General features: G+C 37.9%; 1 protein-coding gene across 3 annotated transcripts; it reads left to right on the forward strand.

Moving 5' to 3' along the window:
• Positions 1-30: 30 nt before the first annotated feature.
• LOC133519113 (tumor protein D54) lies at positions 31-13,920 on the forward strand. Of its 3 annotated transcripts, none has more exons than XM_061853040.1 (6): positions 31-367; positions 5,600-5,766; positions 7,630-7,733; positions 7,975-8,034; positions 11,421-11,583; positions 12,594-13,920. In XM_061853040.1, the coding sequence occupies exons 1-6, from the start codon at positions 349-351 to the stop codon at positions 12,711-12,713; spliced, it is 633 nt and encodes a 210-aa protein (XP_061709024.1). In that variant the 5' UTR covers positions 31-348; the 3' UTR covers positions 12,714-13,920. The 3 variants fall into 3 exon arrangements, with proteins under 3 accessions (XP_061709024.1, XP_061709022.1, XP_061709023.1); XM_061853038.1 differs by lacking the exon at positions 31-367 and adding an exon at positions 3,671-4,426; XM_061853039.1 differs by lacking the exons at positions 31-367; positions 7,975-8,034 and adding an exon at positions 3,777-4,426.
• The last annotated feature ends 4,097 nt before the right edge of the window (positions 13,921-18,017 follow it).

Genomic DNA, 18,017 nt, shown 5'->3' on the forward strand with positions numbered 1-18,017 from the left:
AAGTTGATTTGAGTGGTAGAACGTAGTGATTATATGCTCTTTGTTGAGTGGTACCATCGCCATCTTGTGCATTTTATCGTTATCACTGTAAATTTTACGTGGACGGGACGGTGCACTGCACGCAAGACTTGGGTTACAATTTGAAGTTGTGTAAATTAATTGAAGTTAAGTTCGATTGCGCACGACAGCAAGTCAAGCTTTTTGTGGATTGTGAAACATTTTCAACGTAGACACCTGTTAAAATTTTCATCATATCTACGATTTATATTGCTGTCGTATTCTAAGTTCGCCTACGAGAATAGTTCTACAAAATCAAGACTAAAGAGATAGCAGTACTTTCCAAGCAAAATGAGTGGAGTTCAGACAGGTACGTAACAATTAATATTATAAATCTTGCACTTTATTTGGGTGTTCTTGGTTCTCAGGCATGGAATGGTGTTACCGGCGTAAGTTTTCGTTTACAATACCGAAACAATATTTGCTTTCCTGTTTAATGTATTTGAAATACATATACAAGCATTGAAAAGGTATTTTAATGTAAGCCAGTTTAATTAGATTATTTTCTTAGCTTGATTGTCAAACTCGGTCTTTATTGATATTTCTTCACAACTTCAAATATTAACAAAGTATGGGATTATGACATTTATGACTCATTGAATCAGATAAAAAAAAAATTTTTTGGGGGCACCCGTGATGTGCAAGTGTGGTAATCATCTCTATTTTTACATGCTTTTATTTAGTTTCACCTGTCCCATTGTCTGTGTGTAATCAAATCTAGCACTTCACATAATTATGTAAGTTGGGTGATAATGTAAGAGCCTGGAGGTGGCCATAGGATGTCTGTTATAATCCAATGAACTGCAATACTACTAAGTATTAATATTAGTTTTTTCTTTAAAACAATAAATGTTTCTATAGGTCCCTAATATCATTATTTACTATGTAGATGTGCACCCATCTGTTTGCAAGGCAAACCTGCTCACATATTTACACATATACATACTTCAAGCTCATGACTCATCAAATAACGGCACACAATAGTAATTAATTGAAAACAAATAACCATTTTTTACCTCTATTCAATTCAATTCAAAGTAAATAGTTTTAAAAGTGCATGTGCAGACAAGATACAAAAGGCCTACAATCATATTTTCTTTCAACTAAAATTAAGATAGAGCAATATTAATTTTTTTAAATGCAAATGACATCGTCTTTGGACTTATTTTTGTCTCTTGTGCCCAATATGTTGCTCAAGGTGTTTGCAATATTAATTTGAGATACTCATTTCTATGAATTTAGATTTAATTTCTATTATTTTCAACAAATAATTGAGGTGCCTTTGAGTAAGACAAAATACCCACACATCATGGCTTTTTTCTTTCTAAAGTAGCATGTTAAACTAAGAAATCCATCCATTTATTTATATGTTATACTTACTGAAATTAAATAAGTTCTAAGAAGTAGGTATGTAAATATCGAAAAATATCTAAATTCAGAATTACAAACTCTTAGTAGTTACCTAAATCTGATATGCTTTACACTGGCACTGCCATGGTTGGCCGTCTGGCATGTGTGCTTGATGCACATTCTTATCAGGGAAAAGAGGAAGCATACTTTTATTTTACAATATTTCACAGAATGATATTGAAGTATGAATTTGAGGCATCAGGCACATTTGTATGCTTATGTTCACATAATGAATTACATTTGTTGATTGTAAAGGCAGTGTATTTCAACCTTTTACATTTCCTTTGTATTTACTTAACCTTTTTTTACTGAGATTTTGTAAATTAAGGGAACTTCTCAAATTTTACAGACACAGGTATAGCAATTTGTATAATATTTTCATTAGATGTCCAGTTCTGATGGAACAACTTCCTCCTTAGAAATCCTATTATCTTATGAGGATACATTGGTATTGGTATTCGCGGGCTTGGTTTCCGCAACTCGACGTCGTAATTCGCGCCTATTTTGCGTGATGGTGGGTTGTCGGCACTACTCTTGCCAACCCAACTCTACCAAAAAGCCTAGCAGACCCTTGATGTTGCCGACGACTTCTGGGAGAGACCCCGGAGAACCGAGGTATTGTGCCTGGTAATCTGCCAACCCTGGGCATTCAAGAATGACGTGGGCGGCTGTCTCCTCTGCCTCCATGCACGCTCTGCATGAGGATACATATCCAGAGGCATTGTAGGAAAGATAAGAATGACTACATCAATAGCATATGCACCGATCTAGAAAAGGCTTCACAGACAGCGCACACGCGAAACTTGTTCCAGAAGGTTAAACTACTCGCTAGTGAATTCAAACCTAAACAATGGACAATTGAAGATAAGAAAGATGCTACACTAATGGACAAAAGTGCAGTCCCAGAAAGAATACCATTGAGGAAGACACCAATCCAATGTACTACGTAGAAAAGGAATCTGACACAGATGCTAAAAAGTATAGGAGTGGAAGGACGGAAAATCTTACACAAGATCTGTGAGAAGGCCTGGAGAACACGCATATGGCCTGAGGACTGGACCGAATCCACTGTTCCCCTGCACGATAAAGGCTCTACGCACAAATGTGAAAACTACCGCACCACATCGCTCATAATCACATACCAGCAAAATTTTCATATGAATCCTGAAAAAAGGGCTAGATAACTTTTTGAAGGTACAGGTACTCGGGAGCAAATACTCAACGTAAGGAAATTCATAGAGAAATGCAAAGGGCACGACGTGTTTATGGCTGTGTGCTTTATTGACTACGCAAGGGCTTTTGATTGGATTAACTGGAGTAAAATGTTCAGAGTTATGGGCAAAATGGGGATGACCTCACGATTGATTGATTGAGGTACGAGTAATATTTATTTCTTGTTGAACAAATTTCTTAATAATGCTCAATTAACAAGTCTTTGAGTTTGTGCGGAAAGAGAAGAGTCGTAGAGTTCCCTTACATTCCACGACTCTTCCCTTTCCGCACAAACTCTACTCACTTATTAGTTATTACCGTTGTTTAATTAAAATGCCTCGAGCTAAATACAAATAGATAAATTAGAACATTTTACGCTCTTCTTGAGAGCTGTCCTGAAATTATTACGTTGAGCAATGACAGCAATTCAAAATGCAATTATTTTCTGTTGCACAGCAAGCGAATGCCGAAATACAGACAGAAAATAAACGAATCGTACCTACTGATGTGGCAAGCATTTAAAGCAAGATTGCTTAATTTTTTCAGTTCGTGGTCTGGGTAGTTTTTATTATCTTTCTAACTGGTGCTAGATTAAAGCAAAAAACTTTAGCTACATTGTCTGTCCAGGTCCACATACGTGTTTAATGTAATCGAGTCCATTGAACTCAAATTCTTTATGGTGTATTAAAAATAAGCAGTTACGTGCAGATTAAGTTAGGAGTCTCTGACACGAAGCTGTTACAAAACCCGACGCGCTGCATGACTCACTACCATACAAACTAGTCGTATAATAGGTACCTATTCACTTTTTTATTCTCAATTTATGTAGCAAAAATGACGTAACAAAAGATGGTCCAGCGCTCTGGGCCCGGTCGCCACTCGCTCGAGGCACTGTCAATAAACTTTGGCCGCACAAGGTGAGCTCGAATCGTGTCTGTTGTTTTGTTCGTGCTCGTACTCGGCCAGAAAACATTTAGCGCGCTCTCTGCTGCCACGTGACATATTTACATCATATGTCGAACTAAAAAATAGGTTAAAAATACTGCTTTACGCGTCAAAGGTCAAGATTATTTAATATAATTTTCCAAGTTTGGAGCTCATGCGGCCGGCGGTGAAAGTGGCGAATACGAGCACTCGGGCAGCGGCGCGAGACGGACGCGGGCGTGCTAGCGGGCCCGACGTGGCGGAACCGAATTGAAAAATATCGCGCCTTGGTTGCAATACGGGTCGCATATGTTGCGCTCGCGGCGAGCGCAGCGCGATTATAGTGACATGAAGTTACCGTAAATAAACGCTCCGTGTTCTAAGTGTCAACTTGATCGTGTTTTGTTTCTATCAAACATGTTAAATAGTAGCGACGGACGTAATAGATAGGAAATAGTGATGGCTAGCAGCGGTGGAGTTGAGCCGGCGAGCTTGGAGTACATGGAAGATCCTTACTTCTTGCCGCCGGACGACGACTCGACGCCCAGCTTCGATGTGGCCGTGGACGAGCTGGATGAGCTGGAGGAGCGCGCCTGGCCGCAGGACGACCTGGACGCGTCCTGGCGCGCGCTCCCGGACCTCGCAGATGCAGCACTCTGCATTGAAACCGAATTCTACATGGACAATCGGCGCAGAAGGCTCCGCATATTTAAGAAGAAAATGCGTGAAGTTAGAGTCACCTTCCAAGATTTATCTAAGCCATATCTTGCCAAAGTGTCCAGCCACACGAATTACAAAAAGTTTTTAGGTATCACACCGGGAGGTCAGTAAACGTTGAATACTTACATACTCACGCACAGGTGTTTGCGGTAAATTTTAATGCATTGTTAGATTTAAAACATATACCTACCTACATTCTCAATAACAGCTATTTACATGAGCATTTGCGCTTTTGTGCCTTCAATAGTGTACGTAACAAGTGATTTTAGCGCAAAAATCGAATAAAAATACGGTACCGCACCTCAACATTATGCTAATACCTACCTAACACTCACAAGACTCGTACAAGTACTCGCAAGACTTGTAAGCATATGTTTGTGCATTGATACTTGTAGTTTTTAGCCAACTTTTCACAAAATAAGTAAAGTAGGCTCAGCTGAAGGACAATTATTGGTTTTAACTTCAAAGACATTTCATTATTAGGTAACTATACAATGAAGTAAGTGTAGAAAATATGTAAGTTTAATGTACGTAACTAAAATTAAAAGCTTCTTTTGAAACAATTCAGGAAGATTTTATCTTTTTTCTTTAGATATCGATATTCTAATACCCATTTGAACGATAAGTATTAGAGAGTAAAACGTAACTTTTTTTTATACTACGTCGGTGGCAAACAAGCATACGGCCGGCCTGATGGTAAGCAGTCTCCGTAGCCTATGTACGCCTGCAACTCCAGAGGAGTTACATGCGCGTTGCCGACCCTAACCCGCCCCCCCTCGTTGAGCTCTGGCAACCTTACTCACCGGCAGGAACACAACACTATGAGTCTAGTGTTATTTGGCTGCTGTTTTCTGTAAGGTGGAGGTACTTCCCTAGTTGGTAACTCACGCACAATTAGAAAAAAAATGACAATGAACTTGTTTTCTTCCTCGATTAAATGCTTTGATGAACTTGCAAATCGCTGCTATAAAATGATGTCATTTGAAATTTATCGCGTGTAAGTTAAAGGTTTTATAATTGAATGTGCAAAACATTATGCAAAGATCACTGTTGACGTCCAACGCGACGGCGCGACACACGGCGTTGTAGGTATGCAACGTCACCGTAGATATTTGATGCCATTTTTGGTTTATGTTCATCTGAAGCTAGCTAATAGCATTCTTTTAGCTGACTAGCATTTTATGAACTTTCTTAGCTACGTACGCTGGAGCCTTGCGAGGCTGGTTTAAGTCAACAAACTAAAAATACGCTTGACCAAAAGTGTGGTTTGTTCCAGCTGAAGAAGTGATACCCGGTGCGGGCGCCGGCGGAGACACCCAGACGCCCGACGAGCTCGCCGGACTCACGCCCGAGCAGGCCGAGCAGCTTCGCGCGGAGTGGAGCCGTGAGCTCGCGCGCGTCGACGATGAGATCGCCACTCTGCGCACCGTGCTAAACAGCAAGGTAATCTATCCCGCTATAAAGTGAATTTAGGTTCACACTCGCATTGGTCGAGGACGAGGAGACTTGTCACCCAACCATCGACAGTTGCACAGAGGCACAGCAAGCTGTGCCATGTCGAGAGGAGTTGGACCTCGTATGGGTAACGACTTACCCTAGACACTTGACAGCTAACAGAGACAGGCTGAGCAGAATGGTTCTGATGCGAACACACGCGGATCCTTGACAACGAGACGAGATGCGTCTTTTATGGGATGAGGTCCGCGTCTCAATTCATCTTTTACCCTTTGAAGAAATCTGCGCCTCATTTTAACAATGAAGGTTGCATACTCCATACCTACCCCATAGAATCTAACTAAAGTTTAAACTATGTATCTACAGACAAATTGATAGACAGCTAAACTTGCTAAAAAAATATCGTCATTTTTATCAACAGAAGTTTTAGTGCATATGATACACTTTGACAACTTATACGTGAAGTCACAATTATTTTTTGATATCGGAAAGGAGTGGTTTTTCTTTAATTTCTGATTCCTCTTATAGCCGTTTTAACGGTTTAGTAATGGTTCATATTAAGGTCCTTTTTAGGGTTCCGTAGTCAACTAGGAACCCTTATAGTTTCGCCATGTCCGTCTGTCTGTCTGTCTGTCCGAGGCTTTGCTCCGTGGTCGTTAGTGCTAGAAAGCTGAAATTTGGCATGGATATATAAATCAATAAATCTGACAAAGTCGTACAATAAAATCTAAAAATTTAATTTTTTTAGGGTACCTCCCCCACACGTAAAGTGGCGGTGTATTTTTTTTTTTGCTTCAACCCTACAGTGTGGGGTATTGTTGGAAAGGTCTTTCAAAACTAATAGGGGTCTTCAAAAAACATTTTTTGATAACGTGAATATATTCGGAGATAATCGCTCCGAAAGAAAAAAAAACATGTGTCCCCCCCCCCCCCTCTAACTTATGAACCGTAGGTCCAAAAAATATGAAAAAAATCCTGGAAGTAGAGCTTAAGAAAGACAATAAATGAAAACTATAGCGGACGTGATCAGTTTAGCTGTTTTTGAGTTATCGCAAAATGTTTCCCCTTCATAGTAAAAAGACGTACCTACATCCACAGTTCATCCCTTGGTTAACAATCTACTATACTTTAAGCTTCAGTTTAGCTTATTGTGACGAAAGAGTAACTACGGAACCCTTTTTTTTTTTTTTTTTTTTGGACGCAGAGGGAATGCTTTTACGCATCATCCCCAGGCCATGGGGTGTCGGCCTATAGTGGGGGGTATGTGGCACTCACAGCTCTCGCACCTTTCTAAGTCAGAAAGGGGAGAGAAGACTACCCACTAAACCCTCTGCGGCGTTACACCCTCTTGCCGGTTTGGGGAGCATCGTGGGGTCGCTAGCATTCATCCATGGTACTCCCCCGGTTGCCAAGTTCGCCCTACTCTGAGCATGGCCCGACATGCTCTTGGCCGGTTTTTTTAGTAAGGAGTGGTCAAGCTTGATAGAGTCTTCTTGAATTGACGGTTTTTAGGAAAAGGTAACTAATTGTCGGTAGTCAGACTTTATTTATTTATTTATTTTATTTTTATTTATTTATTTAACAGACTTGTCAGCAACGCTGTTTATGACGATATATCATAACATACATACATACATATAATCACGCCTATTTCCCGAAGGGGTAGGCAGAGACCACGGATTTCCACTTGCTACGATCCTGACATTCACTATATATCACAAGGATGCATTTATAGAAAGCTCATATGGACAAGTGACAATCGAAACAGATGGAGCTTTTTATTGGAAACGTCATTTTATTTAGAACCGATAAAATTTATTTACCAATAAAATCTCAATACAATCGTTTCAGATGCGTCAAAGCTCCGAACTTAAAAGAAAGCTCGGCATCACAGTGTGGAAGGAGATTACTGAAGACGTCAATCAGGGTTTTAAAAATGTGAAAGAAAGCCAAGTGTAAGTAGCATGTGTTATTTTAACATTTCAACGTACACTTTGTCAAGCGCATTGCATTACGTTACATTATCAATTCAATGTCAAAACAATTCTTGAGGGTTAGAGCATAAACTTGCATTAGCAGAGCTTGGGTGCATTGCTTGCTTTTTGTTTTGCTTTGTATACTAGTAATAATGTAAGTAGAAAATGTGGCGGTGTTTTTAAATCTTCTTTTATTCACTTTTGGTTTGTTGCACAACAGCTATCAATCAATAGAAACTCGCGTGGCAGCGCTTACTCAAGCTGTGACCGAAGCACCAATGTAAGTACATTTTAATGTCTTACAATTAGGGTAAACAATCTCGTCGTTGGTTAACTATCTTTTATAAGACGTAACGACGTTTTATAGCAACAAAAGAAGTGAACCTAGTCTACTTAGTGAACCTAGAGACTTTTCATTGGCGATAATAGATTTTTTGCCCTACTTAGTAGAATGGTTTACACATATAGATTTTTTTATTATGGTTTGCGGTGACAACGCTTTTTAGAGGTACTTAGATGGTAAAACTGTAGTGATTTGGCATGGTTTTTGAGTAATAAATAACTGTTCTAACCCAAAAGAACTTGTATTCCACTAGATATGTTAATTAACTAGTGTAATATTGACGTTTATTTGATGTATTTGATTAGTAAGTACATTGTGTAAAATGTGTTACTAACGACATTCATTTACTTAACGAGTAAACTAATTACTTTGTAGTTTCTGCTGTCTTTATTAAAATTGGTCATTATTTACTCGTACTACTGATTCTAGTTCTAGTAATGACTGTTTTCAAATATGTATTCTAAAATTAAAAACAGGTAAAAATATTTAGTAAGAAATAAAAGAAAATAAATGAGCATAATATGTTGATCTTTGCGCTATAATATTGCAGTGACTGTTATCAGATCAATAGTCATTTTTAGGGTTCCGTAGCCAAATGGCAAAAAACGGAACCCTTATAGATTCGTCATGTCCGTCTGTCTGTCCGATTCTGTCACAGCCACTTTTTTCCGAAACTATAAAAGCTATACTGTTCAAACTTGGTAAGTAGATGTATTCTATGAACCGCATTATGATGTTTACACAAAAATAGAAAAAAAACAATAAATTTTGGGGGTTCCCCATACTTAGAACTGAAACTCAAAAAATCGTTTTTCATCAAACCCATACGTGTAGGGTATCTATGGATAGGTCTTTAAAAATGATATTGAGGTTTCTAATATCATTTTTTTTCTAAACTGAATAGTTTGCGCGAGAGACACTTCCAAAGTGGTAAAAAGTGTGTCCCCCCCCCCGTAACTTCTAAAATAACAGAATGAAAAATCTAAAAAAAATATATGATATACATTGCCATGCAAACTTCCACCGAAAATTGGTTCGAACGAGATCTAGTAAGTAGTTTTTTTTTAATACGTCATAAAAATTTAAAAAAAAAATTTTTTTCATCAAACCCATACGTGTGGGGTATCTAAGGATAGGTCTTCAAAAATGATATTTAGGTTTCTAATATCATTTTTTTCTAAACTGAATAGTTTGCGCGAGAGACACTTCCAAAGTGAAAAAAAGTGTGTCCCCCCACCCCCTGTAACTTCTAAAATAACGGAATGAAAAATCTAAAAAAAATACATGATATACATTACCATGCAAACTTCCAACGAAAATTGGTTTGAACCAGATCTAGTAAGTAGTTTTTTTAATACGTCATAAATGGTACGGAACCCTTCATGGGCGAGTCCGACTCGCACTTGGCCACTTTTTATCACTGCCATTAGTCTTTAGGTACCACGCGTCTGCCATAGTCATCTTTTATACAAAACTATTTCTACCACATTCATTTTCAAGTGTATTGATGAATCACAAGTTGACACAGTTACCTTTCCTTATCCAATATAATGTTGGATAACACTTGATATAGTATACCTATGTATCACAATATTTTGAATGAAGTCATGGATTTTATTATAATCTCACGTTATCATTTTATTACTTGAGGACACAAATTAAATTGGGCACTGGAGGCAGTGGAAGCCTTGATCACTTTTTCTTTCATTTATGACATTTATTTTAGTTAGTCGTATCGTGTATCGAGTACGGCCACGGGCCACGGCCTTTGAATATGTTTTTTTTAGTTTTACTAAAACAAATAGTGTTTCTTAAAACACAGCTTAAGTAATAGTGTTTCTTAAAACATTAATTTGAACGAAATTGAGTCTTGGCAGCCTCAAGTCAATGTGTGTTATCAGACATCCTTTGCCGTGACATTTAACGGTGAGAATAACCAAGATTAAATAAAAGCAGTATTGAAGGCTATCAATGTTTTCATTAACGAGTTAAAACTGCCGTTAACACATTCACCGAGCTACTGTCGTAGCCGTAGCCGATAACATAGGTTTCCCGGTCTGTAGAGGAAATACTTCGTAGAGGTAAAACGACAACGTGTCGTGATTAGCGCTGAATGGGTAGCGTTTGCACCGTTTTGGCATACAAACTTATGTGCCAAATGCTCTAGATTTTGGTTCAAATTACGAGGATTGCTTCATAAGCTGCTCCGGCTTCAGCTCTTCTGATGCGATTGCAATATTATTTATGTATATTTATACCATTGTGAGGGATCTTTCAGTACTTGTAGAGGAAGTGTAAATTCAATTTTAGAAAACACTTAGTTTTTTTTTTAAATATTCTTTATACTTCGACTTTTTGAAGCTTAACCAACAGATTCTATATTATAAACAGTATTTGTTTAAAATTATGTAATAAATATTAGATCTGGTAACTATTACATTGTAAAAAATAAAATAAAATAAGTTAAATTTGTACAAAACCCTCGGTCTATTTTTCTAAGCAATTTATAAGCTCCATACAAAACGGGTTTCAGTAAAAAATATATAATAAAAAACTATTCACATTAGTTCAACCCTTTTCCAGGCATAGTACGATTTATCGACCACATACGCGCCATTACAATTTCAACTTTAGCATTGCGATTTAATATTCAAATTAGATTGCAGTTTCTGGAAATGTGACTTGTCTTCAAATTAATCGTCAAAGCTGGATTAATTGGAATATATTTGGATTAATATGGAAAAATCTTGTAGATTGGTGGGGCCTGAAAAAAGGGTTAAACATTTTTCATGGGTTGTATAAATAACATTATAAACGCGTGAGTAGAGCCGGGGCAGCTAACAACTTATGAAAACAAGTTATGAAAACAGATCCGCTGAAACTGATGGCTAATTCAGATTTTATAAAATATGATACCTTTTCGATTTCAACTCTGCACCAGCAATTAAATGTGCGAGCTGGACACAGAAATACTTTATTAATACAAAAATATGCCTCCTTGTTACTGACGCCTTACACAACTTGTTAGGGCTGGTTAGGTTCATACTAGAATCTTTCATCCCATAGGTAAACTTGATTTGTATAGTAACAGTAGTAAGTTTCTTATCTAGAGTCTATTGCAAAACTTATCTAGTGACCTATGTATATCATTACAGCTCAGCTCAGCATAGTCTTATTTCATTCTTGTCAAAGTGGTTGAGGTCATCATTTCAGCAATTGGTGACAAGTTTCACAGCAAGCCATTCTCCTCTAATGGCTGCCTTTGTAACTCATTCGTGTACCGAGCCAACTAACTTACCAATGTGTTCTTTTTTAATCCGCAGATACCAAAAAACGGAATCTGTGATAAAATCGACGGCAGAGAAGACCACCTCGATCCTGGGAGGAATCACCGCCGGCGTGTCCACCAAGCTCGGCCAGATGCGCAACTCCGAGTCCTTCCGCTCCATCGAGGAGCGCGTCGGCTCCGCCTACGAGAACGTAAAGGTATATAATGTCGGCGGCCGATCGTAAGTTCAGGCAATCGTGAAATTGTTAGGCATATCGTGAAACGTGAAGAAAATCTTTGTCTCGTTCCCCTCAATCACGGAGTCCCATTACGCGGCCGTTACGCACAGCACTCTGATATGTAACCCAATAAAGGAAGATCGACCCAAAGCGAATAACTATTAAATTAAAATTTTTACAAACCCCTATTACGCTATAATAAAAAAAAATATGTAAAAAACCATTTGCATCAGTTTGGAAAAGAGTTGATACTCTTCAAACTGCTGAAACGATTTCTATGATATCTCTCTAAATTTCTATGATATCATAGCTAAGAACCACCGCAAGAAAACCCGCTTACGCGTTAAAATAAGTTTTTGGCAAAAATTTCATTTTTGGTACAAGCTTTTATCGGTGACTGTACTTTTTTTCCACAGGCAACTAATACTCATCGAGACAATTCTAAAAACCCCAAACACAATTAGGTTGCGTTGTTTTATCACAGAGTTCCTATGGCTACCTCCTGTCTCCATCATCAGATCAGCTTGATGGTATTTAATTGTCACCCGACTCACATATGTATGCAAATTTTCAGCTTCATCGGAAACCGGGTAGTGGGTCAAATTTAACTCGCAAGATTTGTTCCATACATATTTACTAACAGGGAAAGTTAAATAAAAGCTTGTAAAAACGCATCGAAAATCGGTCCATCCATTGGGGAGCTACGATGCCACAGACAGACAGATAGACATTGGCGTCAAACATATAAAAAACTCTCTTTTTGCGTCGGAGGAAATACAATGAACCCAGATAGTCTATGTAGATGGCATACCGTACCGTACACCACGTCGCCTAGCGCTAACGTTTGACAATCTAGCTACTACAAAACATATCAATCTATTATAGAGATGCCCAAGTTACAAAATCCCCAATTATGCCCAAGTTAGCCCTCAAACGGAACGGACGGTCTTCTGTCCGACCGACTCTTAAGTGTGTACTCGTGCTTGCAGGGCAAGGTGGCGTCCCGGTCGAACTCGACGCAGAGCTTCGACGACGCGCTGCGCGACGCCAGCCGCGCGGCCAGCGGCGCCGCGTCGCCCGCCATCCCCGAGCACAAGCCGCTGCCCTAGTGCGCTGCTCACACACACACACACACACACACACACGCCGCCCGGCTCCATTAGCGGACTGACCGGCGTCCCGAGGCGGTGAACTTATGATATTTCTCATACGATACGATTTTGCGAACACTAACGGTGACGGATGGCTCGGTGCGACCGACTCTATCTCGACCACGTACTGCAACGCGCATGGAATGTTGAAAAATGTAAACGCATGTTCGACCGTTTTGGATTCTTTAGGTCCTGGCTCTATAAATACGGCATCTGCCCCCGAGTCACTGAAACGTTTATTATTACACCGCTGGTATATTGTCTAAGCAAGTGCGATTGGATTTTGCAGCTAGTACAACTGAGTAGTCCGAACACGCTTCACGTAATCTTTTTTAAAATGCTTGCACTTTAAGTTAACACTTAAGTAAGTCATTGGCTTTATGACGTTTTGAGTATTTTATGATAGTTTGCAATGGAGTATTCTAATATTTGTACATTATTTATTCTATGCAGCCGCCGGTTGGGCGGTAGCGTTGTGACGAAAATACATTCTGATTTGATATCTTAATTCGACCCCATTATTACTCGTGTTACGTTATTTATATTAGATTAATGTACTTAATGGGGGATCAGTGTTACGTTACAGTGTCGAGAACTACTATTTAGTTTCGTTAGTATTTTTTTAGCCCATGACTAATAATTGTATCACTGTTTAGGAAATAATATCACCGGTTAAGAGAACGGATATACTCGTATAACGTTTGTTTCGCCAATATTTTAGTAGGTCCCTTCTAGATGTTCCTTACACGTATATGTCAGATTGAATTTTTTTTTGACATATGCATGTAGGGAGTGAACGTCGGACTCGTCAAGACTGCCTGATGGCCTCTAATCACTTTAAAGGGTACTTCATTATATACTTGTGTCTAAAATGCATTCCACGAAAGTTACTCAATTATAAAGTGTCTATTTAATGTTTTTAATGTTAAAATTTGGGGTGTGACGAAGATACATTCAGTAAACGTTGGTACGCTATGAAGGTTTACAATAGTATAATATGCCTGTCGAGTGTTGAACGACAGCACGACCTCGCCGACGTCTCTTAGGTCCAGTTGATAATGAATAAAATATTTTTGTAAGATGCTTAGCTTTCCTTTACTTATAAAATATTTTCACTATTTACATCAAATACCTTAAGAATGGTAAATAAAATTTATGTATAAAAGCTCGGTTGTTTTAATTTTAAACCATAATTTAACCACATGCATTTTGACCTTTCTCTGGCCTGGATAATCATGACAGACTTGGAAAATTCTCTCCAGTTTCCGAACATATTTGGCCTTTGGTCTGAAATTCGATACTGATTGTAGAAACACACTGACGCGGATCCGCCTGGCACTCCGAGGTGAGAGCTCTCGCTCACCGGAGCGGCGTACAGAACCGCATCCAATATGAAGCACTATCGGACCCGAAAATTCAATACCCTTATATTTGGTATATTTCCGTTTGTCCCCGCCCAATGCACTAGGCACGTCGGGCGGGGATATACATTAACCCTTTTCCAGGCAGCAAGAATCTACCAGATTTTCTCAAAAAATCTAAATATATTCCAATTAATCAGTTGATGATTCTTTTGAAGTCAAAGCACATTTCCCAGAAGTGCAATCTAATTTGAACCATAAATCGGAATGCTAATGTTGAACTTTTATACGCGCGTATGTGATCGATAAATAGTAATATAGCTGGAAAAGGGTTAATTGTTCATATGGTCTCGTTATTGAAAATAAAACTTCAAATGTAATAAACAGATTGTATTACAACCCATACACATATCTCGCAATTCATTAACTGTATTATTACTACTACGTTAATGTTATAATTACATCCACAGAAATATGATCAATATATGACATTCATAATTATGACTAATAAAGTAGATATTTTTGATTCACTTATTTATTGCATTTTTGCCAAAGATTGTTTTGCACTGTCATTATACAAAAGGTTTACATTACACGTTTACACTACTGAATCTGTCCACTCCCTTATCTATATAAACCAGAATCTGTAAAAATATAAATACTACATATATTAATATTAACTACTTTGATCCAGTGAAAGGGTTCTTAGTTTTGTCTCATTTAATATTAATTAAAAGAAATAATAGTCCTTGGTAAGGTTCTTTGTATGCAAGAAGATAATTGCCTCCATTCAAAATAATAATCGTAAGAAATAAGTATAACGATTAGAGTGAGGCCACACTGTGGTGCGTTGCGTCGTGTTATTTCCTAGCAAGCGTCAATGCTGCGTCGTTTTACATATATTTTTTATAACATGCTACATTAATGCGTTGCGCCGACGGAACGCAAACGCAACGCAGCAGTGTGGCCTCACTCTTAACTCTGCCATCCTACACAGCCCCTTTTAAAAACGCGACTCGACTCTATGCTAAATGTTTACTCATCTATAGCCAGAGCTAAGCAAACCCTGTGGTAGTAGTGGTATTCAGAATCAGAGTGTCGGGCAGAAGCTTGAAAATTATTTTCTGTAAAAGTCATAGAACCATTTAAATAAAACTTAACTTATTAATAAATATTGTTCTATTAAGACCATATCGGTCATATCATATTTTTAACATAAGTTTCCTCTATCTACTTCTGAATACCAATTTGCAAACAATGGAGACGTCACATTAGTTTTTTTTGTAATGAAAAATGACATTGTCCGGGAAAATTGAACCTTAGAGCGGTAAACGGTAGTGTTGGTAGGAACTCAAGTCTATTGAGTCTAAATTGAAGAACTCGACTCGTTTTTACCAGACTCAGAGCTTAAAAAAACTTCTGAGTCTTTTAAGTCCCGAGTCCTTTATTGAGTCTTTTTTAAACGCAACTCATAAGGACTCGAGTCTCCGAATAAAGACTCAGTCAACAATTTTATAGGTTTTACCTAAACTACAGTAAAGGAAATAGTCGTTATTGTATGATTTATGTTATGTAACTTATGTACATCCATGAATTTTACATAAAATCAACGCATTTCGAAGTTATTTGTAAAAATATTACAAGTTCTCCAAAAAGGACTCAAATCTCTACAAACGACTCGGGACTCTAATAAGTCGAAAAGAACTCGAGTTTCGTCTTATTTATAAGAGTCTGAAAAACTGAGTCGAGTCTTAAAGCAGAGGATAGGACTCGAGTCTTAACCAACACTAGTAAACGGTTATACAGGGGCCTGGGGCATTTAACAGTCAAGGGTAACTGAAAGTCACGAATCTCGTCGCGTTGATGCGTTTGTAGCTCAAAGGGCCTACCGCGAACGTTGTCTCTCCATTACTCGAATGTGCAAGAGCAATAGAAAGAGAAGCAAATAACAAAATTTTGGTTTGCTATTTCTTCGGTAAGCCCTCAGGGCCTTATTCAAAATCACGAAATGAAGTGAATACAATTCTTCGCGCGCGTTCGCATGTGTTAATAATGCTTTAAAGCGAGGAAACATATGTATAAACACGTTTATAATGTTTCTATATCATTTTAGTCATATGGAACATCCTGCTAGACTAGAACAAGCCCCAAGTGCGAAAAATGCGGTATTAGATCCCGGACTTACGGCGAACTCCGCTAACATTTACAGATGACAGAATTATTCAAATGAAAAAAACTTATATTTTAAAAAGTAGTTTACCAATAAAGATAGGCAGAAAGTGCAGACTACGATTACATACATTTACATTATTTTGGAGTTATCGTTCCATTTTACATCGTTATAATACACCGTATCTTAAAGGCCTAATAAACATGTGTATAAGCACTTCAGTTTATTCCATGGATTATGTGCATAATCATTCTAAGGCAATTAATGAGACGCTCGGATTTTACAATTGCTAAAAGTTTTTATTAAAAGTTCACTAAGGCAATTTAGCTGTTTATCGTTACTAATATTGCTAACACGTGCGTAAATGTTTTATCATACATTGAATGTTGCGTAAATAGATCTAACATTTAATTACAAAAGTGGACTTAATTGTGTGCATTAACATCCAGGTTCCAAATTTAGTAACAATTAGGCGGAGACATCATTTATGCCACTTTATGTGTAAAAATATTACTTATCAGAAACAAGTTACAGTGCGTGATTAATGTAGGTAGACAATTAAAATCTAGACTTATCCTAATAAAATGGAAATACGATTTTACCTTGAATTGACTAAACTCGACAAAGATACCAGCTTAAACATGTTAAATATAAGGACGATGTTTATACGCGGATTGAGCGCTACTAGTACAATATTCGCCACAGCTAACCACCTCAATAACTCCATGAAATTACCCTGCACGAAGAAATCTGAAGACTACTTAATCTATAACACATACTAAGTGGACTATACACGGAAAACATTCGTGTCACGTAATTAAGTAGAAACATCAAACATGTAGGTCCAGTATTAGATATAGTGCGTCAAATACATACAACATAATCTTAGTCATACAATATAAAAATAGCAACATATGCGAAAAAAGTTGCGAGCGCTCAATTTTTTTAATAAATAAAATCATATATATCAATAATATATATATATATATATATATATATATATATATATATATATATATATATAATATCAGGCTGCTCATTATGAAATCATATTTAATAATTTGCACGAAGAAACAAATACCAAGTACTCAAAAATACTACTTTTATTTTATCCAAATTGAATGTACAGTCAGCGGCAAATAATTTTTAGCAACCAAAGTAGCCAAATAATTCGGTACACCATATATTTATTATGGTGTACCGAACTATTTGGCCACTTTCACTGCTACAAAGTATTTGACGCTGACTGTACGTACGTAGAGCAGTACTTAGAAAGAAATTTCGTTTTATTAGTTAACTGTCGGGAAAAGTATTTTTACTTAGTATTTGTTGTACTTGCTAAATTTAGTTTTTTGTTAGTATTGATTGGCGATAAGAGAATGTGATTATATAATATATATATATAACGAGCCCATTGTGTCCCACTGCTGGGCAAAGGCCTCCCCCCTCTTCTTCCACTCATCTCGGTTTTGAGCTACGACCGACCAGTCCCTCAAAAAGGAGTCTAAGTTATCCCGCCATCGCCGACGAGGTCTGCCAGATCCCCGGTTTGACTCGTGGGGCACCCAATCCGTGGTTATCTTGGCCCACAAGTCATTCGGCATGCGGCAGACATGCCCAGCCCAGTCCCACTTTAACTTTAGAATGTGATAATTTTATAAAAACTATACCCCTCGCGTCGAATGATACTAAAATGTTAATAGACATTTTTAGGGTTCCGTACCCACAGGG

This window comes from Cydia pomonella, chromosome 6, assembly GCF_033807575.1.
Source record: "Cydia pomonella isolate Wapato2018A chromosome 6, ilCydPomo1, whole genome shotgun sequence".
Classification (NCBI taxonomy): domain Eukaryota; kingdom Metazoa; phylum Arthropoda; class Insecta; order Lepidoptera; family Tortricidae; genus Cydia; species Cydia pomonella.